The 27,330-nt window shown below is 46.7% G+C and overlaps 1 protein-coding gene and 1 pseudogene across 1 annotated transcript in view; one reads left to right on the top strand and one right to left on the bottom strand.

Moving 5' to 3' along the window:
- Window positions 1-27,330, bottom strand: part of GSDME (gasdermin E) — a 77,555-nt gene that overhangs the window by 19,918 nt on the left and 30,307 nt on the right. Inside the window, exons 5-7 of the mRNA XM_029233951.1 lie at window positions 9,429-9,600; window positions 7,693-7,813; window positions 687-851 (exon numbers count right to left, since the gene is read on the bottom strand). Coding sequence (XP_029089784.1) covers window positions 687-851; window positions 7,693-7,813; window positions 9,429-9,600 — 458 coding nt within the window. The remainder of the gene's footprint in view (window positions 1-686; window positions 852-7,692; window positions 7,814-9,428; window positions 9,601-27,330) is intronic.
- LOC114901794 lies at window positions 20,783-21,420 on the top strand (annotated as a pseudogene).

Raw genomic sequence — 27,330 nt, forward strand, 5'->3', positions numbered from 1 at the left:
CCTCCAAGCCAGAGATATTCTGAGCTGGTTCTAGCTCTTTTTCCCTAAGCTCTTAATTATTCGTTTCTCTTTTTCCTTGCCCATCTCCTCTTCCACTATATACTGCACTCCTACTAATTCCTGCCCTACCCACTACAAGAAACTTTTTAAAAAAACACAGAATGCTGTGGGGAGCGAAAGGAATTGCTGCAGGCAAGTCACAGGTACTGCCCTCCTCCTCGCTGGATGCCTTGGCCTCACATGGCTTCATGCCACGTGGATAAGGGCCTCCAAGAGAGCATCTTGCGATGCTAACGAAGCGCTGCCTGTCTTGGCAATGAAGCCTGGAATAAATGAAACAAATGCAAAACTTGGGTTCTCTCTCCTTGCTGCTGACTAGCTCTTCCTGGTAGTCAGCAAGACTCCTGTGGTTCAGATGAAAGAAAATGTTAGGCCCCTAACTCTTCCCCTCCTCAGCCTCCTACCCCTTCCTTAAAACAGGCCATCCAAGACCTGAGGTTCCCTAAGATCTGACCAGGGTGAGTCCTGATGAGTGAACTAGAACTGATTCAGGCACCGTCCTGTCTGTCCTCAAATGTTTTCCATGAAGTCACTAAGGAGTCACCGCTTCTGAAGGGCACATCCCCTCCTGAGGTACGGCACTCAATTACCCAGCAGCTCACCATGCCCCAGCCTGCTGGCAATACCTTGTTTTAAAACACTCAGTGGCCCATCCGAGGCAGGCAGCCCTTGCCCAGCATCTGGCGTGTCCCAGAACGCAAACTCTCGTAAGGGCAGGAGGTCCGGGAAGGCAGAGTCACTTCTCCTCTCGTGCTCGAAGCCCCCGTGCTTGCCTTGCAGGAGGCAGAATTCTGTAATGTGGGGGAAAAGGACAAGCTGGGCATTAGGGTCAGCCTTGTTGGCACATCCCAGACCTGGCTTTACCTAAATCAAGCAGGGCAGGGGGACGTGTCCACCCTCTTCCTCATACACCCGCTTCCTACACATTATGCTATTTGACCAAAACTCAGCCACTTCCTACAAATACAGGAGAAATGGTTGTTCTTAACATAAGGTTCTTGTGAACAGGCAGGAAGCAACCTTTCAAACATCAGAAGTACTTCCTTAGCCTGACTGGAACAAACCAACTCCAACAAACAACCCACCATATTTAACTGAGAAAATTGGAATTTGATAAATCTGATTTGACTGAACTGATACAGAATTATTGACAATATATTTAGGTGCACAAGTGGTTACGTGGCTCTTGGAGAGTCAGTTATTCTTCATTAATAAACTATTTTCTGCAATTATATGAATGAACCTTATAAACGTGTTGAGAGGAAAATCCATACACAAAAGAATATATTCTATATGAATCTGTATGAAGAGACTAGTCTTTTTTTTAAAAGCCTTATCTTTTAGAGATATTTCAATATTTATAGACAAAATAATATAATGCCTACAATTTGCTTCAAAACAATTGAGTAGGGGTGGAGAGAGGTGGGAAAGTTATAGATGAAACATGCACTGCCCTAGTTATTGAAGCTGGATGGTAGGTACATGGGGTTCACTATATTACTATCTGTAGTTCTGAACATGTGTGTAATTTTCCATAATAAAAAGTTTTTAAAAATTATAAAAAGAAATGCCCCTTAAATACTTCCATATTTGAGGGCCCAACTAAAGTAACTAAGTTGTAGGTAAAAATGCAACAGTGTGGGGCTTCCCTGGTGGCGCAGTGGTTGAGAGTCCGCCTGCCGATGCAGGGGACATGGGTTCGTGCCCTGGTCCGGGAAGATCCCACATGCCGCGGAGCGGCTGGGCCAGTGAGCCATGGCCGCTGAGCCTGTGTGTCCGGAGACTGTGCTCCGCAATGGGAGAGGCCACAGCAGTGAGAGGCCCGTGTACCGCAAAAAAAAAAAAAGCAACAGTGTGTCCTTGCTAAGTAAAAATTGTATGAACTCAAGAATGAGGGTTCTCCCTCTTGCACTGTTGGAGGGAATGTAAATTGATACAGCCACTGTGGAGAACAGTATGGAGGTTCCTTAAACTACAAACAGAACTACCATATGACCCAGCAATCCCACTACTGGACATAACCTGAGAAAACCATAATTCAAAAAGAGTCATGTACCAAAATGTTCATTGCAGCTCTATTTACAATAGCCCAGAGATGGAAACAACCTAAGTGTCCATCATCGAATGAATGGATAAAGAAGATGTGGCACATATATACAATGGAATATTAGCCATAAAAAGAAACGAAATTGAGCTATTTATAATGAGGTGGATAGACCTAGAGTCTTTCATACAGAATGAAGTAAGTCAGAAAGAGAAAGACAAATACCGTATGCTAACACATATATATGGAATTTAAGAAAAAAAATGTCGTGAAGAACCTAGGCGTAAGACAGGAATAAAGACGCAGACCTACTAGAGAATGGACTTGAGGATATGGGGAGGGGGAAGGGTAAGCTGTGACAAAGCGAGAAGAATGGACATATATACACTACCAAATATAAAACCGATAGCTAGTGGGAAGTAGCCGCATAGCACAGGGAGATCAGCTCGGTGCTTTGTGACCACCTAGAGGGGTGAGATAGGGAGGGTGGGAGGGAGGGAGACGCAAGAGGGAAGAGATATGGGGATATATGTATATGTACAGCTGATTCACTTTGTTATAAAGCAGAAACTAACATACCATTGTAAAGCAATTATACTCCAATAAAGATGTAAAAAAAAAAAAAAGAATGAGGGTTCTCCTGACCCACCTCCTACAGTAATGAAAATAAAAACAAAAAGAAAACAAATGGCACCTAATTAAACTCAAAAGCTTTTGCACAGCAAAGGAAACCATAAACAAAAGGAAAAGACAACGCCAGGATGGGAGAAAATATTTGCAAATGAAGCGACCAACAAGGGATTAATCTCCAAAATACACAAATAGCTCATACAACTCAACAACAAAACAATCCAATCAAAAAATAGGCATTAGAACAGACATTTCTCCAAAGAAGACAGATGGCCAAAAAACACACGACAAGATGCTCAATATTGCTAATTATTAAAGGAATGCAAATCAAAACTACAATGAGGCATCACCTCACACCAGTCAGAATGGCCATCATCAAAAAATCTAGAAACAATAAATTCTGAGAGGGTGTGGAGAAAAGGGAACCCTCTTGCACTGTTGGTGGGAATGTAAATTGATACAGCCACTATGGAGAACAGTATGGATGTTCCTTAGAAAACTAAAAATAGAATTACCATATGACCCAGCAATCACACTTCTGGGCATACACCCAGAGAAAACCATAATTCAAAGAGATACATGCACTCCAATGTTCACTGCAGCACTACTTACAACAGCCAAGATGTGGAAGCAACCTAAATGCCCATCAACAGAGTAATGGATAAAGAAGATGTGGTACATATATACAATGCAATATAACTCAGCCATAAAAAATAATGAAATAATACCATTTGCAGCAACATGGATGGACCTAGAGATTGTCATACTGAGTGAAGTCAGTCAGAGAACAAATATCGTATGATATTGCTTATATGTGGAATCTAGAAAGATTACAAAACTGAAATACAGTTAGAGATGTAGAAAACAATCTTATGGTTACCAGGGGGGAAGAGGGGAGGGATAAACTGGGAGACTGGCATTGACATATACACACTACTATATATAAAATAGACAGCTAATAAGGACCTGCTGTATAGCACAGGGAACTCTACTCAGTACTCTGTAATGGCCTATATGGGAAAAGAATTTAAAAGAGTGGATATTTAGTTAAAAAAATAAAAAAATAAAAAAAATAAAAGAGTGGATATATGTATAACTGAATCACTTCGCTGTACACCTGAAACTAACAACATTGTAAATCAACTCTACTCCAATAAAAATGTTTTAAAAAGAATGAGGGTTCATTTTATGCTTCTACTTAATAATTTGTGTACAGGCTATGGAATGAGAATGTGGCTGAGCCTAGTACTTGCGTGACATGTGAAAGGCATGGGTATTAGCACGTATTTTCAATTGCTGTGGACACTGATGACATCCATAAAGACAGGACGGCTGTCTAAAGACAAAGAAAACAAGCTTTCGTTTACTCACCCGACGACCCACCCACACTCCTAGTCATCCAGGATGCCCCTGGCTCGCTCCACCCTATGCACCAGGCACCGAGGTGGATAAGCATGAACTGACCCCCAGGGAAAGCTCCCCAAGGACAAGGACCATGACCATTAACACAGCCTCAAATCCTGCCAATAGCCCTGTGGGGCCCCCCAACCATATTTTGGGAGTCCAAGACCCCAGCACCACTCTTCCTTTACACATATGCACAGCCCCCCTGAAGGCACTGCCAACTCCTTCACTCTTCGCAGCATCAGGCACTGCAAGGAGCCAGAGATTCAACAGGACCACAACCTAGGCCTTGACAGTAAGTGTGATATGAGTGGAAGAGGCGGACAGGTCACTGAATCCAGAGTGGCAGGTGTGGAGAAAGAAGCAGAAAAGGATTCTTGGACGAAGCAGTGTCTAAGTAGCCCCCAAAAGCCTGGTAGGAATTAGCTGGGCCAAGAGGCAGGGAGCACACTCCAGAGGCTCACGATAAGCAAGAGTGGAGGGTTCCCAGACGGTGGGTTAACCCTGGCTGGATCACTATGTTGGGAGGCGCTGGTGATGAGAAGCAAGGCTGGACACAACGTGCCTGGAAGGGCAGACTTTATCTTGGGACAAAGGGAGCCTCAGAAGGGTGTTTGAGCAGGTGAGTGAAGTGACCAAATGTGTATTTTTTTTTTTGCGGTACGCGGGCCTCTCACTGTTGTGGCCTCTCCCGTTGCGGAGCATGGGCTCCGGACACGCAGGCTCAGCGGCCATGGCTCACGGGCCCAGCCGCTCCGCGGCATGTGGGATCCTCCCGGACCGGGGCACGAACCTGTGTCCCCTGCATCGGCAGGCGGACTCTCAACCACTGCGCCACCAGGGAAGCCCCAAATGCATATTTTTAAATAATCACATCAGCTACACTGTTAGGATGGGAAAGATTCAAAGCAGAGGAGCCAATTAAGAGTCTGTGATGGGAACGAGGCGGGGGGTGTCGGTGTTGGCCTCTGGACCTGCAGAGAAGTGCACAGACCCGGGAGGGTGGGAAGCACAGGTTCACGTCCACAGGTGCCCAATCAGAAGTTCGTGCTGAAAGGACACTGGTAAATGCCTAATTCTACAAAGCAAAGGCTAAAGTTCAAGACAGTAACATGATGTTTCTGATTGGCCATAAGAGGTGGTGGTGGGGGGGTCTTTTGGCAAAGGGAGGGATCGTGGCTGAGCGAACCCCTCGTCAAGGACGGGCTCACAGATGCCTCCCCCAAGGGACACGGAGGGAGTGGCCTCCTCTCGAAGTTTCAGAAGACAGCCAGGATCCTCGTCAACCGTACTCCCACCCAGAAGGTGGGAGGAGAGATCGAGCAGCCTCTTAAGGGCCCTTCCAGCCCCTGTAGGGCTGTTTATGAAACCGGATCAGAACGTTCTGCAGGAAGAGCAACAGAAAAGAGATGGGAAAAAGCAGCAGAACTGGCTTAAGAATCAGGCAGTGTGTCACACGAACAAGGGCCTGACCACCAAGCTGCACAGGCAGGGCAGGCAGCAGAAGGAGAGGGCAAAGGAAAGGGCTTCCTAGGCCAGGGTGTGAGAAGAGAGCCAGAGGAACCCTGAAAACTCCCCAGGGCACCTCTGCTCAGCAGCACAAAGAGTTTATTTTCAAGACAGCAGAAGCAAGTCAAGATAGAAGGCTTGAAACTGAAATGCAAACAGGAGAGCCTCGCCAGGCAGGCTTTGTCTTCCCAACCCCATCTGAGAAAAGAGACGCGCCCTGTGGGAGCGACAGGTGCCCCAACAGAGCTGCATGCAGGGCAGAGCACCTCCACCTCCTCGGAGAAACAGGGAGGGGCTCCCGGGGGCCCCAAAGCCTGGAATGGCAGCCCCAGCCTGGCCCCCAGCCACCAAAGGGTCCTCAGAGCACTCATGGGCATCCTCGGTGCGGGCCAAGCTTCCAAAGAGCCTGACAAAAGCAACACCTCCACCACCACTCCATCTGGACAGGATAACCAAGGCCTCTGCAGCCTGGGCTGGAGTCACACAAGCCCACGTGGTCACAAAGCTTATCACACGCTGATGACAAAAGCTGGAGGGGCAACTTAATCATCTAATAGGCAGTTTGTTCAGTGGATGGATAGTCTTTCAAAGAGAAAGAATAATCATCATGCCCAGGATGACACAAATTTGGAACCTTAGACCTAAAGGATGCTGGTCACGATTCTTGGTATTCCTGGTATCCCATGCGTCCCTGGCCCACCCCTAGACCAACTTCCTACAACTGGCACCTTCGCTTCTTGTCTCCCCACCGAAACACAGGCTGCTCTACATGCGAAACGAAAGAGGGAGGGTCGGTGACCGTCCTTCACGTCCCTTACACATCCGCGGGCTTGTCCACTGTCCCATAGGACAATCAGCATTCCAAGCGCCCACGGTTGTAGCTGAACGGTGGTACCTCGCGTGGCCGAGTGAGCAGAAGGCTGACTCCCGGAAGACACCCGCATCCCTGGCCTGGTCCCCGCCACCTGACAGAAAACAACTGGGGGAAGGGCAGGAGGCAGCCACAGACACGTATGGCCCGTCACGGCACCCTTTTACAATGTTCTCATCATGGAGAATTGAAAGTGCACAGGGACGGAGAGAGTAGTACAGGGAGCCTCCGCACACGCATCGACCAGCTGTGATGACCTCCCCCACCTCTACCCACCACACACACACCTCACCCTCCGCCATCGTGCTTGAAGCAAACCACAGACATATTTCCATTTCATCTGTGAAGAGTTCACTGTAAATCTCTAAAAACTAAGATGACGCTTTTCATAAACATAACCACAACAATGTGATCATACCTAAAAAAGTTAATTATTTATGATGTTACATATATTAATTCATGTCCCCAAAAAGCAGTCAGACAGTTTTCTTGGGTTTGACACAACCTTTTCCTGGGAAGAGTGTGAGTGAAGAGCCGTGAGTATCTAAGACAACCCACACTCAACTGTAAAACCCTATTTTCTTCAAGTGATGCAGTGACCTCCCGGCTTTGAACACACTGCTGATCAGACAGCAAGGTCAAATGCAGCTCTGTGGGCTCCCTACAGGGGACGGGAAGTGAGATGATCACAACGATGACAGTATTATTAATAGCTAAGGTGAGTACTTAATAAGCCACCGCTCTACCAGGCCCTTCACGCACCTCATCTAACTTGGTCCTCACCGCAGCCCTGTGAGGGAATGTCTTTCCCCTCCCAGACTCGGGAAGCTGAGGCCCAGGCGGCTTCAGCAAGCTGCCTGAGACCTCACAGGACCCCGTGGCGCTGGGGCCGATGCCCAGTCCGTCCAACTGCAGAGCCCACGTTCTTCGCCCTGTGCCCTGTCGGTGAAGCACGCCCCACACCGACATCTGGGCATTCCTCACCAACACCCTCCCACCGCGGCCCTCTGTCTCACTTGTCTTGAGACATCCCCAAACTCTTCCGATATCTCTTTCTTCTCAATCCCCAGAGCAGCGGGGGATCCTCTACAAGTATGTGTCTCAGGGGAAGATGGGGTGTCCCTCCGCGATGGCTCAACCGCCTCCAGAGAGCTCTGAGCTGAGGCACACTCACCGAACTGGCCGTCTGCTCTCACATACAGCTCGATGACGCCATAGGCGATGGTGGTGGGAGCCGGGATTTCCAGCACCACATTGCTGTCCTTGATGATGTTCCCATCGTCCGTCGCTGACACCTGTGGGCAAGGGCGCATGCTCCCACCTGTGTGCTCAGGCTCTCCCAGGTTTCTCCTGCCCCCATGTGGCCAGCCTAGTGCCTGTGCACAAAGAGTGCCAGGAAAATGCCCATGGAATGGAGCAGAAAAAGGGACCAGCAGGCAGGGGCCAGGATTTAATCCTTGTCGGCCCCATGATGTCCTACAAGTATTCCAAAGCCAATGGCCAACCTGGTGGCACAAAGGCGAGATCCCAGTTTGGGATACAATGAAGTTAGGTCTATGGTGCTGAATAAAGAAGACAAAAAACAAGATAACTTCCCATTTCCCTCATGGAGGATTATGGAAACAACTCTGAAATCCTCAGTGGTAAGAGAGCCCGACTAGGAGAACCTAGCTGAGAGCAAGACCCCCCGAGCACATCCTCCTGGACCTCGTGGATGGCACACTGTACAGTCAGATAACTCCAGGGGAGAGGCACAAGGATGACAGAAGGGTGGGCAGGCAATGCCGAGTCAGGCACCAAAGCTCTCTCCTTCAAACCCTGTCACAAATATGACCCTTGCCCACCGTGGCCTGGGGAGGAAGGTGAGAAGCTATTCGTTGCCCAAATGCTGGAGATCAGAGACATCTTTAGCGACTTGATCCTGGTCACAGTGTGATACCAGCTGGTCTCCTGACTCCCAGGCAGGCTCCAGGCCTTTGGTGGGGGTCACCGTGGACGGAAATACCGGCAGGGCCAGCTGAAGCCATCTCCCATCAGGCCTCATCACTCTGTCCGGCCTGCCCACCCCAGGGAGAGTCCAGCCCCGAACCTGTATCTCCACCTCCTAAATACAACTTTTCTGGGTCCTCTAGTATAATTTGAAAGTTACCCCAAGAAGTAAATCTCTAAGAAGAGAATATCGGGCACCATGGCAAGCTGGAGGAGAGACAGTCTGGGGCTGCAGCCTCCTGTGCCAGTTCGGTTCCACTGAAGCTCAGGGACCAGCTTGGTAAGACTGTCTGCAACTGAATCCAGAAGCATCTGTGTATGTATATAAAGACATATGTACAGACCTTTACCTTCCCTAACTCAATCCATTAGGGATATAAGGCAGCTAAAGCAAAGGAATCATTTTGAGACCCTTGGCTCTGAGGGGCTCTAGGGGTCATCTGTGCGTCAACCTAGCCAATGCTCATTTGACCCATTTGCTTTTGGGAAAGCACCTGATCCAACCCTGCATGGCCCGTCCAAGTGTCCTATCATCCCGGCCTCGGGTTTACTTCAGGAATGAGCACGGACCAGGAGGGTCCAGTGAGTGCTAGCCCTGAAGCACTCTTTCCACTGGGGATGAGGTGGGAAGAAAGCCAGGAGCTGCCTCCCCACAAGCTTATATGAGAGGGAATCTACCCCAGGGAAGGCAGCCCACAACCTTCTCTTGAGTCCTGGATCCAGAGGTGACTGAAGCTAGATCACCCCAAATGTTTCAGTTACATGAGCCAATAAATTCTTTCTCGTTTAAACCAATTTGAGTTGGATTTCTGTTAACTCACTACAGAAAGAATCCTGACGAATGAAGACCCCACCCAAAGAGGCCCCTGACCGAGGCCCCCGTGGCCTCTGACCCGGCACCTCCACCCGCTGGGTGCGCACCTGCACGGTCTTGGTCTGGATCCCCACCATGCCACCGCACTTCTCCTCGATCTGGACGTGCTCGGATATCACACACGTCCGCGTCGTCACTATCTTCTGTGTCAGGACACACAGGACCTCATTCTTCCTCTCCAGCACCTGCTGCAGCACTGAATCCTTCAGATTTATTGTTCTGAAAAAGAAAAACGCCCGTGAGCGGCCTCGTGCCTCAGGGGAGACTGATGCAGCGGGAATTTTTGCCTCTCGCACAGCTGGCGGCTGAGGAGCAAACAGGTGACAACCAGCATCGTTTATTTTTCCGGTGATGAGAGAGGGGGCAGTTCATCCGGAGAGGCAGAAACCGAAGTCTCCCAAGGCCACCTCAGAGCTGCCAGGCCTCCGGAGAAAGGCTGGACACCGGGGGGCGGGGGGAGGCGCCTGTCAAACAGGAGCAAGAAAGAAACCCAGCGGGCGTGGCAGCTGCGGTCCATCCGCTCACACCGGGGACTCCACCCTGTCATTTAACCAGAGGCCGCGGGACCACAGACATCACAGGTGTGGGCAATAAATACAGGATTTCTCTGGGCGGAATGCTGACCAGTGCTTTTCACAGAGGAGAGGGGAACAGGCTTGAAGGACGAACAGCAAGGAAAATACTGGACTTGAATTTAAAAGGTACTTTTTAATCTGTCTGTCCAGGAAGGACATGTAATCTCTTAAAAGGGATTTTACATCATTTTACAGATGGGGAACCTGAGGCCACTTAGGCGTGGCCTGCCCAGGTCACCCAGCAGAGACTTGGGGCTCCCAGGTGGCTCCTCTGGGGAACTTCAAGAACAAGGTAAATTTCCATCTACGGAAGATGATTTGTTGCTTAGAAGCAAACGATGAAGTGCCCTCTCTGGAGGTCCTGTTCCATGCTGTTGAGTTTATGGAGTGGACAGGAAGAAAACCAAATCAGAGTTAGTGTCAGCACAAGACCAATTACAGTGTTCATCCTGTGTTTAAACACTCCCAGGTTAGTTACGTTGAAAGCTCACCACCATCCCCAACAGCGGTGGTCACCCCGCCCCGCAGGCAGACGCAGGTTCTCCAGGCTTCAGCAAGCATCCCCACAACAGAGGCAAGTAGCTGGAAAGGTCCTGTCTCCATGTAAAAAGCTGCCTGGGGTGGAAACAACCCGTATCCAGAAACAGATGAACAGATAGGCCAACGTGGTCCATACACACAGTGGGACGTCATTCAACCACAGAATGGAATAAAGCTGACGCGCCCTGCAACACAAACGAACCTTGAAGACATTATGTTGAGGGAAAGAAGCCAGGCACAAAAGGACAAATATTGGATGATTTTACTTATATGAAATAACTAGACTAGGCAAAATTTAGAGCCACAGAAAGTAGATTTGAGGTTACCAGGAGCTGAGGGAGAGAGTATGTGGGGTTCTTGCTTGACGGCTACAGAGTTTTTGTTTAGGGTGATAAAAAAAAGTTCTAGAAATGGACAGTGGTGATGGCTGCATGACAGTGTGAATGTACTTAATGCCACTGAGCTGTACACCGAAGAGTGGTTAAAACGGCAAATTTTATCACAATAAAAAAAAAGTAAAGACAGGAAACACTGTTCGATCTCAGTAGTGGTCAAAGAAATGCAAATTATAACAATGTTTCACACATATTAAATGTCATAAAGACAAACTGACAACAACAATGAAATTTGGCTACAAACTTAAAAGAAATGCGTACATGGGAAACCCAGAGGATAGTACACGTGTGATCGGGAAAGGTTTCTAAAACGAAATCTCCAAGTTCAAAGAAATCTTCCTACAGCTAAAGCATGCATGGGAAACCCAGAGAATGATACACCGTGTGATCGGGAAGGGTTTCTAAAACGCACCTCATTTTTCATCTCCTGGTGCTCGGGTTCGCCATTCCAGCCGCTTTACTAACAATCTCCCACCTTCGGAGAATCAGCACCTTTAACCTCCTGTTTCGTACAGTTTGCAATTTGTCCGGAGGATGAATGGGAAGAGGGGGAACCAATGAGAGACTAGCTCTAGGTGTTTGGACGGGCACATGTCATTCCAATTTCCCATCAGGAAGAAGAACTAACCAAAGGCTCAGCCTGCCCCCCGGAACCAGAGTAGGGCCTGAAGCAATCCTGCGGTTTTTTGGCCAGCTCCCAGAGGGTTGGACCCAAAAGAACACATCTAGAGGCGAGGGCAGGGGAGTACACACTGAATGCGGGAGAAGAGCGCCCCTTCCTCACCCAACGGAACTGCTGCTCCCCCCACCCCATTCTCCCACGAGATCACCCGCCTCCCACGTGCCCGCAGCTCTGTGCAACACAGACATCTGCAGTCAACGTGCAGGTGGGTCCCAGCTTCATCTCCTCCTCGCTGGGTCACTGCCTCTCGTCTCTGAGCCTCAGTCTGCACATCTGTAAAGTAAGGGTTGACTACGAGGCTTACCTGTAGTGACCCACACTGCACCCGTCTGAAAATGTTTCTTTCCTTCCACTATTGGCAGGGAGGCCAAATCAAGTTCCCTCTCCAGGCTGGCCAAAGATATGGCCACAGTTTTCAGGGGAGCCTTCAGCCGGGGAGCAGACCCTCCAAGCAGCTAAGAAAACAGCTACCCGGATACAGGCCAGGAGTTCCTGGGGGAGGAGAGCAGGCAGGAGCTGCCGGAGGCAACAGGTGGGGATGCACTAGGAAGCGTGGCTCCATGCCCGGCACGGCTGCCAGGTACCAGGCTGTGGGCCAGGGACGCCAGCGGGAACAGAGGTTCCTCTTCTAAAGTACCTGAAAGCTCCCCAGGCCCACCCCTAATGAAGCGGGCTCCTTCCCAGTCTGAAGCTTTAACTTCCATTCTCTTTACTTCTAAGGCTTGGAAAGCCAAATACAAACAAGACAGAAGAAACCCAGAGAAGACTTTTAAAACTCTAACAATATCCAAAAGGAGGGAAGCAGTTTTCTTTCCCAACACATAATGCAGCCCCCAGGGCCCCTCCCATAGAGACAAGGGGAGGGCACGCTTTCCGAGCAGACCCCCATCCCAAACTCATTCATTTCACTCCACAGATAACTGGGTCCAATTATGTCCTGGGCTAAATGCTGGAGATTCTCAGTGAGCAAGACCAAGGGCATCACGGTTGCCACGACCCTCCTGTGTAACAGCCCTTGATCATAACATGTCCTAGAGGAATAGGGCTTCAAATGGAGTTCTGATAAGGCTCTTCAAAAAGTAATGTGCGGGCTTCTGTGGATAAATTATGAAACTACAAGGGCCCCAGGGGACGACTAGTTCTGAGGTAGAAAACCAGTTTCATCTTGAATACCACCTCTGATGGATCCATCAATGATCGCTGCCTAGCTACTGGGAAAGGATTCTAAGACTGGGTCTAGGCCAGGAGGCAGTGAGCAGGGAGAAAGCCATGACTGACTCGCAATGTCTGCACAGGCCTGGGAGGGGACGAGGTCCTGATCACTCGGATCTAATCCAGTGTCTGTGCTCAGAAAGGGAGACCGTGGCCCTCAGAGGTCACAGACTGGCCTGAATCCCATGGCACACATCTTCTGACTCTCAGACCAGTGATCTTTCTACTACACTGCTCTAAAAACTGATGGCAAGAGGCTAGGGTACAAAGGCACTCTGAAGAAACCATGCAAGACTGCAGGGGGTTTGTTCCACCATCTCTCCAGGAACAGAGATTGGGACATTATAAAGAGCCCAAAGATGGTGGCCGGCCTGATATTGCAAAAGTATTAAGCAAGAATTACTAACCCACAGAAATGTAGCTATGTACTGACGATTAAGGCTTTAGCAATTTCGGTATTTCTCCTAAAGGGTTTTGATTTATTGGCTAACACTAAAGGAGAAGTGTGTTCGCAGACCAGCTGTACAGTGGAAAAATTAGAAAGGCTGTGGAGATTAGGTCCATGCACGTTGCTTGTAAACTTGGCTTTGCTCTTCTGACACTTCGTTAAGCAGCGAAGTCTGCTTCTCTTTTGCTAGCCAGCCTCCTCCAGTCTAGAGACCTGGCAAAACACCCCACCAAGGCCGTGACTAGAGTGTAATCTCGGTAACCACCTTCTCAAACCCTGAAGCACGTGCCTCTGCCTCTTCCACTGCCTGCTTATCCCCCCGGGGGACAGTCCTTGCCCCGTTAGAGTCTGTATGCTCCCAGAGCGGGCTGGGGAAGGGCGAGCACTTCCACATGTCCGTTTTGTTCCTGCAGGCACCGCACTGAGAACCAGGGGCCTGGAGGGCTCTGACACCCCCTGAGCGTGATGAACCACTAGCTGCCACCCCCGATTCTGTTCAGGTTTGGGAGCCTGGTACAAGGGCGTGGAAGGGGTAGCTCAGACCCACAGATGAGTCTCGGCCCTTCCTGGTAACTGCTGTTCTTATCAGGGATTGGGTAGGATGGGCCACCCGTGGTAATTCTGGCCATTGAGACTTGAGGAAAAGTCTGTTGGGGGTTCCTGGAAGTCTCTTTCTCTCTCTTAAAAAGAGGCACAAGGAAGAGACTACTTTTCTGCCTCTGGGTTTCCTCTGGAATGCAGTCATTTGGGCACCAAAAGGAGAACTGGGCAGCTGGGACAAGAAATGCATGGAGACTACCACAAAGGGGTTCCACGGGGCCACTGAATTAACCAGCCACCGCGAGCCTCAGGTGAAGGTGACTCACCCTACCTGGGGAGGTTTCCTTACGTGAGGTAATAACAGATTTTCTTTGCAACTAAAGACACTCTAACTGGTCCATGAAGTTATTGTCACCTTTATTTTACAGAGGGACAGAAGCAGACAGAGCTCGTAAGCCAGTGACCCAAAGGCACACAGCTGACCAGGGCCAGAAGGAGAATGCAGCTGAGCCTATCCAACCCCGAAGCCCTATGTCTTTCCATCTTCCGTCTCCCTCCTTGACTTCCTCTGGGCCCTGTACACAGAAGGTGTTTCACGTGTACTCGAGAACGAACAAGCAGCCTCTCTGCTCAACCCTCCTGGGAAAGCTCCCCAGAGACTAGCAGCGGATCCTCTTGGAAACCCAAGCAGCCACCACCGGCTGGCTCCTTCCCGCCAACAAAGTCTCCATTTCAACCATAAAAGGAACTTCCCACACACCCACCAGAGATGATCGACCTGGAGCCGGAGCCAGAGCCAGGAAGTCTCTAGAAACTTGAGCTGCTCTGCCCTGGGGCTCCACTTCCACATGGTGAGGAAAACCCTGCTCTGTGTCACAGGGCTGTGGCTTCAGGACTGTAAACCGCCTGAAAAAAAATCAAAATCAGGGCACAATGCTAACCACACATTATTAGCAAAGTGACGGGGTCACCCTCACCTCCGTGCACAGTGCCGTCTATTCAATACCTTATCTCACTCACTCACTCACAACCAGGGAGAGAAAGGAGAAAAAGGACTAAGCCATTACAGCCTTACAGCCTTTCAGCCTTTCAGATGGAGTAACTAATTCCCTGCCACCTGCAGATGCAGCAGGTCTGAGAGATGAAAAAACTGAATGAGGCTGATGCAGGGAGTTGAGCTCACACGGGAGCCTGTGGGCCAGGTTTTGCCTTTCAAGCTCTGTGCATCCCCAGCTGGATGGAAAAATCTCGTGTTTTGTGGACCTGGGCTTCCACCTCGAGTCCAGGCAAATTAATTATCCTCTGCATCTCAGATGCAAAATGAAGATGAACCAAGTATTCTTCCAACCCAACGGTGCTGCAGGCACCATGTGGGTGCAAAGGTGAGCAAAAGAGGATGTTCCAGGAGGGACGCAGACACGGAATCAGGCAGTTATGACAAGCGTTACCCCCCAACGGGGTTGGTGCCCCCGTAGGGAAACCGTGGGGTGACATGGCTGCTGAAGGAAATGAGAGCACATCTGAGTTGCCGGCCAGGTGAAGCAGAGGGACGGAGTCTGCGTGTGGACTCTGTGTGCCTGTGCGGATGGGAGTGACGGAGCCTTCAGGCAGGGCTAGGAGGTGAGAGACAGCCTGGGGCGTCGACGCCCAGGACTGAAATATGTTCAGGCGACTGGACTGGGGTGTGTGAGGGGAGGAGGGCGTGGATGTCATCCCAGGACAGTGAAGAGCACAGAAGGGCACACGCCAGGCAGGGACACAACCCGATGGGCTGCCGTGCAGAGAATCAAGTGAGTACAGAGGGACCAGCCGGGAGACTCCTGGCACATCCAGGTGAGAGACGGTGGAAACCTGCACCAGGGCACTGGTTGTGAGGCTGGGGCACTGGGAACAGGCAGGACAGATATTCAAGAGGCAGAATCAACTAGCGGGAGACTAGGTATGGGAGGGAAAGGAGGGAATGAGCCCCGTCTGATGCTCAGATTTCTGGCTGAGATAACTGGACTTAATGCTGCAGCAACCGGCACCTCAGAGGGAGTCGGGCAGCAAAATGGGTATAGAGAGACGAGAAGTTCAGTGATGGGCGTCAGACATGATGTGAAAGCCCTGGTGGAATAAACGTCTGCTCGCCTGAACTCTAACTCCTGACTCATTCCAGCCAACACAGTTTTGTATCAATACATCACATCTTGTCAATTTTAAAACACGCATTTTGTTCACATCTCTGAAATCAGGATGTTTTTCAAATGACATGGTTTAGTTGGCAGTGTTCTTTCTTAGTGGTACATAAAATAGTGGTGCTTCTTACGATGCATGAAATCTTGGATTTGATGAAATAATGTCTATGAACCTTAGAAGAAAGTACGTGAATGTCTCTCCTTATGACTTAAATCCTACCTAGTTCCAAAAAGATCTGAAGTAGCCTTTCACAATAAAGCTCGGAGGACAGGATGATTTCTGTAAAAAGACAAGAACTACTCCTGGGATCGAATATTGGAAAGAATGCTCGGAAGGCCCTCTCTCCCACAGGAGGGGTTCAGCTCAGATAAAAACAACAGAAGGTCAAGCAGCCTTTCAGAAGCTCCCACAATCCTAAGAACTAAAACTCAAACCAGGATACAGAATAATCTAGGGGAAAAATTTTAAAAGCAGCAATAAACTGACTGACTTTCAGACATCACAGAGATGGGTATGGCCTGGGGGTCTCAGGAAAGACATCTTTTAAAAAGAGTGGATTTGGTGGGGCCTTGAGAGCTTCACTGTTGCTCTTCCCCAAAAGAATATGACGGGAGACAGGGCCCATTAACATGTTACTGATATGGCTCAAGAGCTTCTTACATCTCGATTCAAGAACTGAACAAGCATCTCCTGTGACAAACGAAACATTCCGAGAGAACAGCCTACGTGCTTTCCAGACTTTGCTGAGGCACAGCACGTGTCTGGGTCCACTCTCATTTGGGGAGAAGCCAGGCTGCTGCCACATGCAAGAACCAGAGCCTCTCTGACTCACTGAAGGTAGTGAGTCCTTCCATGGCGGGGTTCACAATGCAGACCACATGGCTGCCTGCCTCCCCTCCACAGACGAGCGAAACAAGGGCTCCAAGACGTCAGCATCAGAAACCCCAAGGGCTTCACTTAATTTCTCTTCTGAAACTGCCTCTCCCGCCCCATCACCAAATGCTAAGTTACTCCTTACCTTCCCACAGCTCTGACCGTTCCCAGCTTCTGTAACCAGGATCTACTGAGGGCTAGTCAGAATAGCAATAATTATGGAAGTGTTCACAGTAATAGCTATAATTTTTGACCACCTGCCATGTGCCATGCGTTGTTTATATGCCCTCATTTAATTCTCACATAAACTCCTTGGAAACAAGAATCCCATTTTAGTAACAAAATCCTGGGTGGTGAAGGCAGAAAAAGATGGTTCCTATGTCTTGGTTTAAAAAAAAATAGATCTTTTTTAAGCCAGGAGTTGGGGGGTGGTTTATAAGTGTTTGTTATATACTTCTATGTTTCCACAACAAATTTTTTTCATTAAAAAAAATATAAGCCTGAAGTTTACTAGTCAGCCTAAAAATACCACCAACACTAACACCAAGAGAAGAGCAGGAAAAGGTGCTGATTGACACTGATACCCCCAGACCCCGAGATGCCTTCACCTGGTTTATTCTGACTACTTAAAGGCTGCCCCTGGGGAGAAACAAAGAAATAAGAGAACAAGCAAAAGACCAAGATTCAGGAAACTCTTGTTCTCCAAGTACATGTGGCCAGAGGTCTTTAAATTGTTAGGCACAAAATCTATTAAAAATAATGGTGTCACTGGTCAGAATGGCCATCATCAAAAAATCTACAAACAATAAATGCTGGAGAGGGTGTGGAGAAAAGGGAACCCTCTTGCACTGTTGGTGGGAATGTAAATTGGTACAGCCACTGTGGAGAACAGTATAGGGGTTCCTTAAAAAACTACAAATAGAACTACCATACGACCCAGCAATCCCACTCCTGGGCACATACCCTGAGAAAACCATAATTCAAAAAGAGCCATGTACCACAATATTCATTGCAGCTCTATTTACAATAGCCAGGACATGGAAGCAACCTAAGTGTCCATCAACAGATGAATGGATAAAGAAGATGTGGCACATATATACAATGGAATATTACTCAGCCATAAAAAGAAATGAAATGGAGTTATTTGTAATGAGGTGGATGGACCTAGAGTCTGTCATACAGAGTGAAGTAAGTCAGAAAGAGAAAAACAAATACCGTAGGTTAACACATACATATGGAATCTAAAAAAAAAAAAAAAAAAAGGTCATGAAGAACCTAGGGGCAAGACAGGAATAAAGACGCAGACCTACTAGAGAATGGACCTGGGGACATGGGGAGGGGGAAGGGTAAGCTGGGACAAAGTGAGAGAGTGGCATGGACATATATACGCTACCAAATGTAAAATAGATAGCTAGTGGGAAGCAGCCGCATAGCACAGGGAGATCAGCTCGGTGCTCTGTGACCACCTAGAGGCGTGGGATAGGGAGGGTGGGAGGGAGGGAGATGCAAGAGGGAAGAGATATGGGGATATATGTATAACTGATTCACTTTGTTATAAAGCAGAAACTAACAAACCACTGTAAAGCAATTATACTCCAATAAAGATAGATAAATAAATAACAAAAGAGTCATGTACCAATGTTCATTGCAGCACTATTTACAATAGCCAGGACATGGAAGCCACCTAAGTGTCCATCAACAGATGAAAGGATAAAGAAGATGGGGCACATACGTACAATGGCATATTACTCAGCCATAAAAAGAAACGAAACTGAGTTATCTGTAGTGAGGTGGATGGACCTAGAGTCTGTCATACAGTGAAGTCAGTCAGAAAGGGAAAAACAAATACCATATGCTAACACATATATATGGAATTTTTAAAAAAATGGTTCTGATGAACCTAGGGTCAAGACAGGAATAAAGACACAGACAGAGATGGACTTGAGGACACAGGGAGGGGGAAGGGTAAGCTGGGGCAAAGTGAAAGAGTAGCATTGACATATATACACTACCAAATGTAAAATAGATAGCTAATGGGAAGCAGCTGCACGACACAGGGAGATCAGCTCAGTGCTTTGCAACCACGTAGGGGGGTGGGATAAGGAGGGTGGAGGGAGATGCAAGTGGGAGGGGATATGGGGATATGCATATGCATATAGCTGATTCACTATGTTATAAAGCAGAAACTAACACAACACTGTAAAGCAATTATACTCCAATACAGATATTAAAAAAATAAAAATAATGGTGTCATAGAAGGATGTGAGCACACCTCCTCTCATGAAAACACTAAAATCACAACTAACTGCTGAACAACCATCAACAAAAAAGCACTGGAACCTACCAAAAAAGATATCCTACATCAAAAAGAAGAAGCCACAACAAGACAGTAAGGGAGGCATAATTGCGATAAAATCAAACCTCACACCCCCTGGTTGGGCGATCCACAAACTGGAAAACAATTATATTGCAGCGGTTCTCCCAAAGGAGTGAAAGTTCTGAGCCTCACATCAGGCTCCCCAGCCTGGGGGTCTGGCATTGGGAGGAGAAGCCCCCAGAGCATCTAGCTTTGAAGGCCAGAGGGGTTTAATCGCAGGAATTCCACATGACTGGGGAAAACAACAACTCCACTCTTGGAGGGTGCATACAAGATCTTGTGTGCACCAGGACCCAGAGGAAAAAGCAGGGACCTCATAGGAGCCTAGGCTAGATCTACCTGCTGGTACTGGATGGTCTCCTGCAGAGGTGGGGGGCAGTTCTGGCTCACTGCAGGCACAAAGGCACTGGTGGTGGTAGTTCTGGGAAGCACTCATTGGCGTGAGCCCTCCTGGATGTGGCCATTTTCTCACCAAGACCTAGCCCCACCCAACAGCCTACTGGCATGCCTCAGGCCAACCAACCAACAGGGGAGGAACACAGCCCCACCCATCAGCAGACAGGCTGCCTAAAGTCCTCCTGAGCCCACAGGATGTGTGCCCTGTGGGGTGTGCCCACTAAACACACCCCTTGAAACAGCCCTGCCCACCTGAGAGACAAGACCCAGTTCCACCCACGAGTGGGCAGGAATCAGTCCCTCCCATCAGAAAGCCTGCACAAGCCTCTTAGACCAGCCTTATCCACCAGCGGGCAGACAGCAGAAGCAAGAAGCACTACAACCCTTCAGACTGCGGAACAGAAACCTCAATCACAGAAAGTTAGACAAAATGAGATGGCAGAGGAATATGCCCCAGGGGAAGGAAAAAGATAAAACCCCAGAGGAACAGCTGCAATCTACCCGAAAAAGAATTCAGAGTAATGATAGTAAAGATGATCCAAGATCTTGGAAAAAGAATGGAGGTACCAACCAAGAAGATACAAGAAATGTTTAAAAAAGAGCTAGAAGATCTAGTGAACAAACAAACAGAGATGAATAATACAATAACTGAAATGAAAAATACACTAGAAGGAATCAATAGCAAAATAAATGAGGCAGAAGAATGGATAAGTAAGCTGGAAGACAGAATGGTGGAAATCACTGCTGCAGAACAGAATAAAGGAAAAAGAATGAAAAGAAATGAAGACAGGGACTTCACTCGTGGTGAACTCTACACTCCCAATGCAGAGGGCCTGGGTTCGATCCCTGGTCAGGGAAGTAGATCCCGCTTGCAGCAACTAAAAAGATCTTGCACACAGCAATGAAGATCCCGCATGCAGCAGATAAGACCCAGCACAGCCAAATAAATAAATAATTTTTTTTAAAAGAAAAGAAATGAAGACAATCTAAGAGACCTCTGGGACAACATCAAATGCACCAACATTCACATTATTGGGGTCTCAGAAGAAGAGAGAGAGAAAGGGCCTAAGAAAATATTTGAAGAGATAATGGCTGAAAACTTCCATAACATGGGAAAGAAAACAGTCCAAGTCCAGGAAGCACAAGATCCCAGGCAATATAAACCCAGGAAGGAAAATGCCAAGACACATAGTGATCAGATGCATTGCCCAGGACGAGGCAAGTCGGGCTCCAAGCGCAGGGCCGGAGTAGCCTCTCCAGAGTCCTTTGCACGGCACCTGGCGACAAAATGGCTGCCCGAGGGAGATGGGTGGAGCCTCCGGGCCAGGAGGCACCAGGCCCCACAGGCGGCGGTGGCAGCGAGAGCCGATGGGCTGAGTCAGGGCCCAGGATGTCACCCAAGAGTGGGGATGATGAAGTGTCGGGCAGAGGTTTGAGCCCAGTGTTGGACGGTGCGAACTCGTTCACCAACAGCAGCAGCTTCCTGGAGCTGTTCAAGTGAAAGACTGAAGAGGAGCAGCGGCAGTGGCACGAGGAGCCGCCCCCAGGCCCACAGCGACCCGACCAGCCGGCCACCGCTGCCACCACGGGTCCTGGGGATCTGAAGAGGAAGGGCAGCCCAGGCCCCACGCTCAGCTTCATGGGCAAGCGCAGAGGTGGGAACAAACTAGCCCTGAAGACAGGAACAGCAGCCAAGAAGAAGACGGAGAATGAGGTACTAACAAGTAAAGGTGATGCGTGGGCCAAGTACATGGCAGAGGTGAAAAATTACAAAGCCCCACCAGTGCAGAGATGATTATAAAACTCGGCCCCTGATGAAATGACCCCCCCTCCCTGCCTGGGACTCTCCGCGATGTACATAACTATTTAATGCAGCAGCAGCACAGCAGCCTTTCCCCCCAAGGACTTGTATACAGGGAGAAACCGAGATGCTTCCCACAGCTGTGGATGATTTTCCAGGACTCTTGTTTACCTTGAGCACTTGCCTCCTGAGACTTCTTAGAACACTGGTCTACTGTCCCCTCTCTTCCCATCTCCTCCTTCTTTCTGATTCTTTCTGTCTTCCTCTTCTCACCCTCCCCTCCCTTTAGCCATAACTTCTGGGAAGTAAAGAACCTGACTTAGTGCTAGTAAAAAAAAAAAAAAGAGAGAGAGATACATAGTAATCAAACTGACAAAAATGAAAGACAAAGAGAAAATATTAAAAGAAACAAGGGAAAAGCAACAAATAACATACAAGGGAATCCCCATAAGGTTATCAGCTGATTTTTCAGCACAAACTCTGCAGGCAAGAAGGGAGTGGTACAATATATTTAAAGTGATGAAAGGGAAGAAACTACAACCAAGAAGACTCTACCCAGCAAAACTCTCATTCAGATTTGATGGAGAAATCAAAAGCTTTACAGACAAGCAAAAGCTAAAAGAATTCAGCACCACCAAACCAGCTTTACAACAAATGCTAGAGGAACTTCTCTAGGCAGGAAACACAAGAGAAGGAAAAGACCTACAATAACAAACCCAAAACAATTAAGAAAATGGTCATAGGAACATACATATCGAAATACTCCAACCAAAAGACACAGACTGGCTGAATGGATACAAAAACAAGACCCATATATATGCTGTCTACAAGAAATCCACTTCAGACCTAGGGACACATACAGACTGAAAGTGAGGGGATGGAAAAAGATATTCCATGCAAATGGAAACCAAAAGAAAGCTGGAGCAGCAATTCTCATATCAGACAAAACAGACTTTAAAATAAAGACTATTACAAGACACAAAGAAGGACACTACATAATGATCAAGGGATCAACCCAAGAAGAAGATATAACAATTGTAAATATATATGAACCCAACATAGGAGCACCTCAATACATAAGCCAAATGCTAACAGCCATAAAAGGGGAAATCAACAGGTGTTAAAGTGAGGGACTTTAACACTTACACCAATGGACAGATCATCCAGACAGAAGATCAATAAGCAAACAGGCCTTAAATGACACATTATAACAGATGGACTTAATTGATATTTATAGAGCATTCCATCCAAAATCAGCAGTATACACTTTCTTCTCAAGTACACATGGAACATTCTCCAGGATAGATCACATCTTGGGCCACAAATCAAGCTTCGGTAAATTTAAGATAACTGAAATCACATCAAGCTCTTTTCTGATCATAACACTATGAGACTAGATATCAATTACAGGAAAACAACTGTGAAAAATACAAACACATGGAGGCTAAACAATGTTACTGAACAACCAATGTATCACTGAAGAAATCAAAGAGGAAATCAAAAAATACCTAGAGACAAATGACAATGAAAGCACATCAATCCAAAACGGATGGGATGCAGCAAAAGTAGTCCTAAGAGGGAAGTTTACAGCAATACAATCTTACCTCAGGAAACAAGAAAAATAAAAAATAAACAACCTAAACTTACACCTAAAGCAACTACACAAAGAAGAACAAACAAAACCCAAAGTTAGTAGAAGGAAAGAAATCAGAAAGATCAAAGCATAAATAAATGAAATACAGACAAAGAAAACAATACAAAAGATCAATGAAACTAAAAGCCAGTTCTTTGAAAAGATAAATAAAATTGATAAACCTTTAGCCAGACTCATCAAGAAAAAAAAAAGAGGGCTCAATTCAATAAAATTAGAAATGAAAAAGGAGGGATTTCCCTGGTGGCACCATGGTTAAGAATCCACCTGCCAATGCAGAGAACAAGGGTTCGATCCCTGATCCAGGAAGATCCCACATGCCGTGGAGCAACTAAGCCCATGCATCACAACTACTAAGCCTGTGCTCTAGAGCCCATAAGCCACAACTACTGAGCCCGTGTGCCACAACTACTGAAGCCCATGCACCCTAGAGCCCGTGAGCCACAACTACTGAGCCCACACACTGCCAACAACTGATGCCTGCATGCTCCAGGGCCCGCATGCCACAACTACTGAGCCTGCATGCTGCAACTACTGAAGCCCACGTTCCTAGAGCCCATGCTATGCAACAAGAGAAGCCACCACAATGAGAAACCCACACACCACAATGAAGAGTAGCCCCCGCTTGCCACAACTAGAGAAAGCCAGTGGGCAGCAACAACGACCCAAAGCAGCCAAAACAAAAAAAAAAGAAAGAAAAAAAGGAAATGATAAAGGTTTTCCTTTATCATCACAACAGGCAACACAGAAATACAAAGGATCATAAGAGACTACTACAAGCAACTATACGCAAATAAAATGGACAACCGATAAGAAATGGAAAATTCTTAGAAAAGCAAAACCTTCCAAGACTGAAATAGGAAGAAATACAAAATATGAACAGACAAATTACAAGTACTGAAACCGAAACTGTGATTTAAAAACTTCCAACAAACAGAAGTCCAGGACCAGATGGCTTCACAGGTGAATTCTATCAAATATTTAGAGAAGAGTTAACACCTATCTTTCTGAAACTCTTCCAAAAAATTGTAGAGGAAGGAACATGCCCAGGCTCATTCTATGAGGCCAGCATCACCCTGGTACCAAAACAAAAGCTACCACACAAAAAGAAAATTACAGAACAATATCACGAATGAACACAGACTAAAAAATCCTCAAAATACTAGCAAGCCAAATCCAACAATACATTAAAAGGATCATACACCATGATCAAGTGGGATTTATCCTAGAGATGCAAGGATTCTTCAGTATATGCAAATGAATCAATGTGATACACCATATTAACAAATTAAAGAATAAAAACCACATGATCATCTCAATGGATACAGAAAACGCTTTTGACAAAATTCAACACCCATTTACAATAAAAACCTCCAGAAAGTGGGTATAGAGGGAACCTACCTCGACATAATAAAGGCCATATATGACAAACCCACAGCAAAGATCATTCTCAATGGTGAAAAGCTGAAAGCATTTCTCTAAGATCAGGAACAAGACAAGGATGTCCACTCTCATCACTTCTATTCAACAAAGTTTTTGAAGTCCTAGCCACAGGAATCAGAGAATAAAAAGAAATAAAAGGAATCCAAACTGCAAAGGAAGAAGTAAAACTGTCGCTGTTTGCAGATGACATGATGCTATACACAGAAAATCCTAAAGATGCTACCAGAAAACTAGTAGAGCTCGTCAATGAATTCAGTAAAGTTGCAAGACACAAAATTAATGCACAGAAATCTGTTGTACTTCTATCACTAATACTGAAAGATCAGAAAAATAAATTAAGGAAACAATCTCACTGACCATCACATCAAAAATAATAAAATACCTAGGAATAAATTTACCTAAGGAGGCAAAAGACCTGTACTCAGAAAACTACAAGGCACTGATGAAAGAAATCGAAGATGACACAGATGAAAAGATATACCATGTTCTTGGACTGGAAGAATCAATACTGTCAAAATGACTATACCACCCAAAGCAATCTACAGATTCAATGCAAGCCCCATTAAATTACCAATGGCATTTTTCACAGAACTAGAACAGAAAGTTTTAAAATTTGTATGGAGACACAAAAGACCCCGAATAGCCAAAGCAATCTTGAGAAAGAAAAACAGAGCTGGAGGAATCAGGCTCCCTGACTTCAGACTATACTATAAAGATACAGTCATCAAAACAGTATGGTACTGGCACAAAAACAGAAATATAGATCAATGGAACAGGATAGAAAGTCCAGAGATAAACCCATGCACCTATGGTCAACTAATCTATGACAAAGGAGGCATGAACATACAATGGAGAAAAAGACAGTCTCTGCAATAAGTGATGTTGAGAAAACTGGACAACTACATGTAAAAGAATGCAATTAGAACACTCCTTAACACCATACACAAAAATAAACTCAAGGGCTTCCCTGGTGGCACAGTGGTTGACAGTCTGCCTGCCGATTCCGGGGACACGGGTTTGTGCCCCGGTCCAGGAAGATCCCACATGCTGCGGAGTGGCTGGGCCCGTGAGCCATGGCCACTGAGCCTGCGTGTCCGGAGCCTGTGCTCCGCAACGGGAGAGGCCACAACAGTGAGAGGCCTGCGTACCGCAGAAAAAAATAAATAAAATAAAAAAATAAACTCAAAATGGATTAAAGACCTAAATCTAAGGCTGAATGCTATAAAACTCTTAGAGGGAAACATAGGCAGAACACTGACATAAATCACATCAATATCTTTTTTGATCCGTCTCCTACAGTAATGGAAATAAACACAAAAATAAACAAATGGGACCTAATTAAACTCAAAAGCTTTTGCACAGCAAAGGAATCTATAAACAAAATGAAACTACAACCCTCAGAATGGGAGAAAATATTTGCAAATGAAGCGACCAACAAGAGATTAATCTCCAAAATATACAAACAGTTCATGCAGTTCAATATTAAAAAAACAAACCCAAAAAAGCAAACAAACAACCCAATAAAAAAATGGGGAGAAGACCTAAATAGACCTTTCTCCAAAGAAGACATACAGATGGCAAAGAGACACATGAAAAGATGCTCAACGTCACTAATTATTAAAGAAATTCAAATTAAAACTACAAAGAGGTACCACCTCACAACAGTCTGAATGGCCATCATCAAAAAGACTACAAACAATAAATGCTGGAGGGGGTGTAGAGAAAAAAGAACCCTCCTACACTATTGGTGGGAAGGTAAATTGGTAAAACCACTGTGGAGAACAGTATGGAGGTTCCTTAAAAACTAAAAATAGAACTACTATATGATCCAGCAATCCATTCCTGGGCACATATCCAGAGAAAGCCATAATTCGAAAAGATATATGCACCCCAATGTTCATTGCAGCACTATTGGCGATAGCCAAGACATGGAAGCAACCTAAATGTCCATCAACAGAGGAATGGGTAAAGAAGATGTGGTGTGTGTGTGTGTATATATACACACACACACACACACATATACATACACATAATGGAATATTACTCAGCCATAAAAAAGAACAAAATAATACCATTTACAGCAACATGGATGCAACTAGAGATTATCATACTAAGTAAAGTAAGTCAGACAGAGAAAGACAAGTATATGATATTGCTTATATACGGAAGCCAGAAATAATGATACAAATGAACTTATTTACAAAACAGAAACAGACTCACAGACTTAGAAAACAAACTTATGGTTACCAAAGAGGAAGGGCGCGGGGATAAACTGGGAGTTCGGGATTGACATATACATACCACTATATTTAAAATAGATAACCAACAAGGACCACTGTATAGCGAAGGGAACTCTACTCAATATTCTATAATAATCTAAATGGAAAAGAACTTGAAAAAGAATAGATATATGTATATATATAAGTGAATCATTTTGTTGTACACCTGAAACTAACACAACATTGTAAATCCACTATACTCCAATACAAAATAAAAATTTTTTAAAAGATGGTGCCTGGGCTTCCCTGGTGGCGCAGTGGTTGGGAGTCCGCCTGCCAGTGCAGGGGATGCGGGTTCATGCCCCGGTCCAGGAGGATCCCACGTGCCGCGGGGTGGCTGGGTCCGTGAGGCATGGCCGCTGAGCCTGTGCGTCCGGAGCCTGTGCTCTGCAACGGGAGAGGTCACAGCAGTGAGAGGCCCACGTATCGCAAATTTAAAAAAATTTTAAAAAGATGGTGCCAGCACTGAAATTGAGTGCAAAGGTAAACAGAATCATTTCAAACTATCTGCTGGGGACTTCCCTGGTGGCGCAGTGGTTAAGAGTCCGCCTGCCAATGC

The sequence above is a fragment of the Monodon monoceros genome, unplaced genomic scaffold (assembly GCF_005190385.1).
Source record: "Monodon monoceros isolate NGI ecotype Baffin Bay Population unplaced genomic scaffold, NGI_Narwhal_1 Super_Scaffold_2, whole genome shotgun sequence".
Lineage (NCBI taxonomy): Eukaryota > Metazoa > Chordata > Mammalia > Artiodactyla > Monodontidae > Monodon > Monodon monoceros.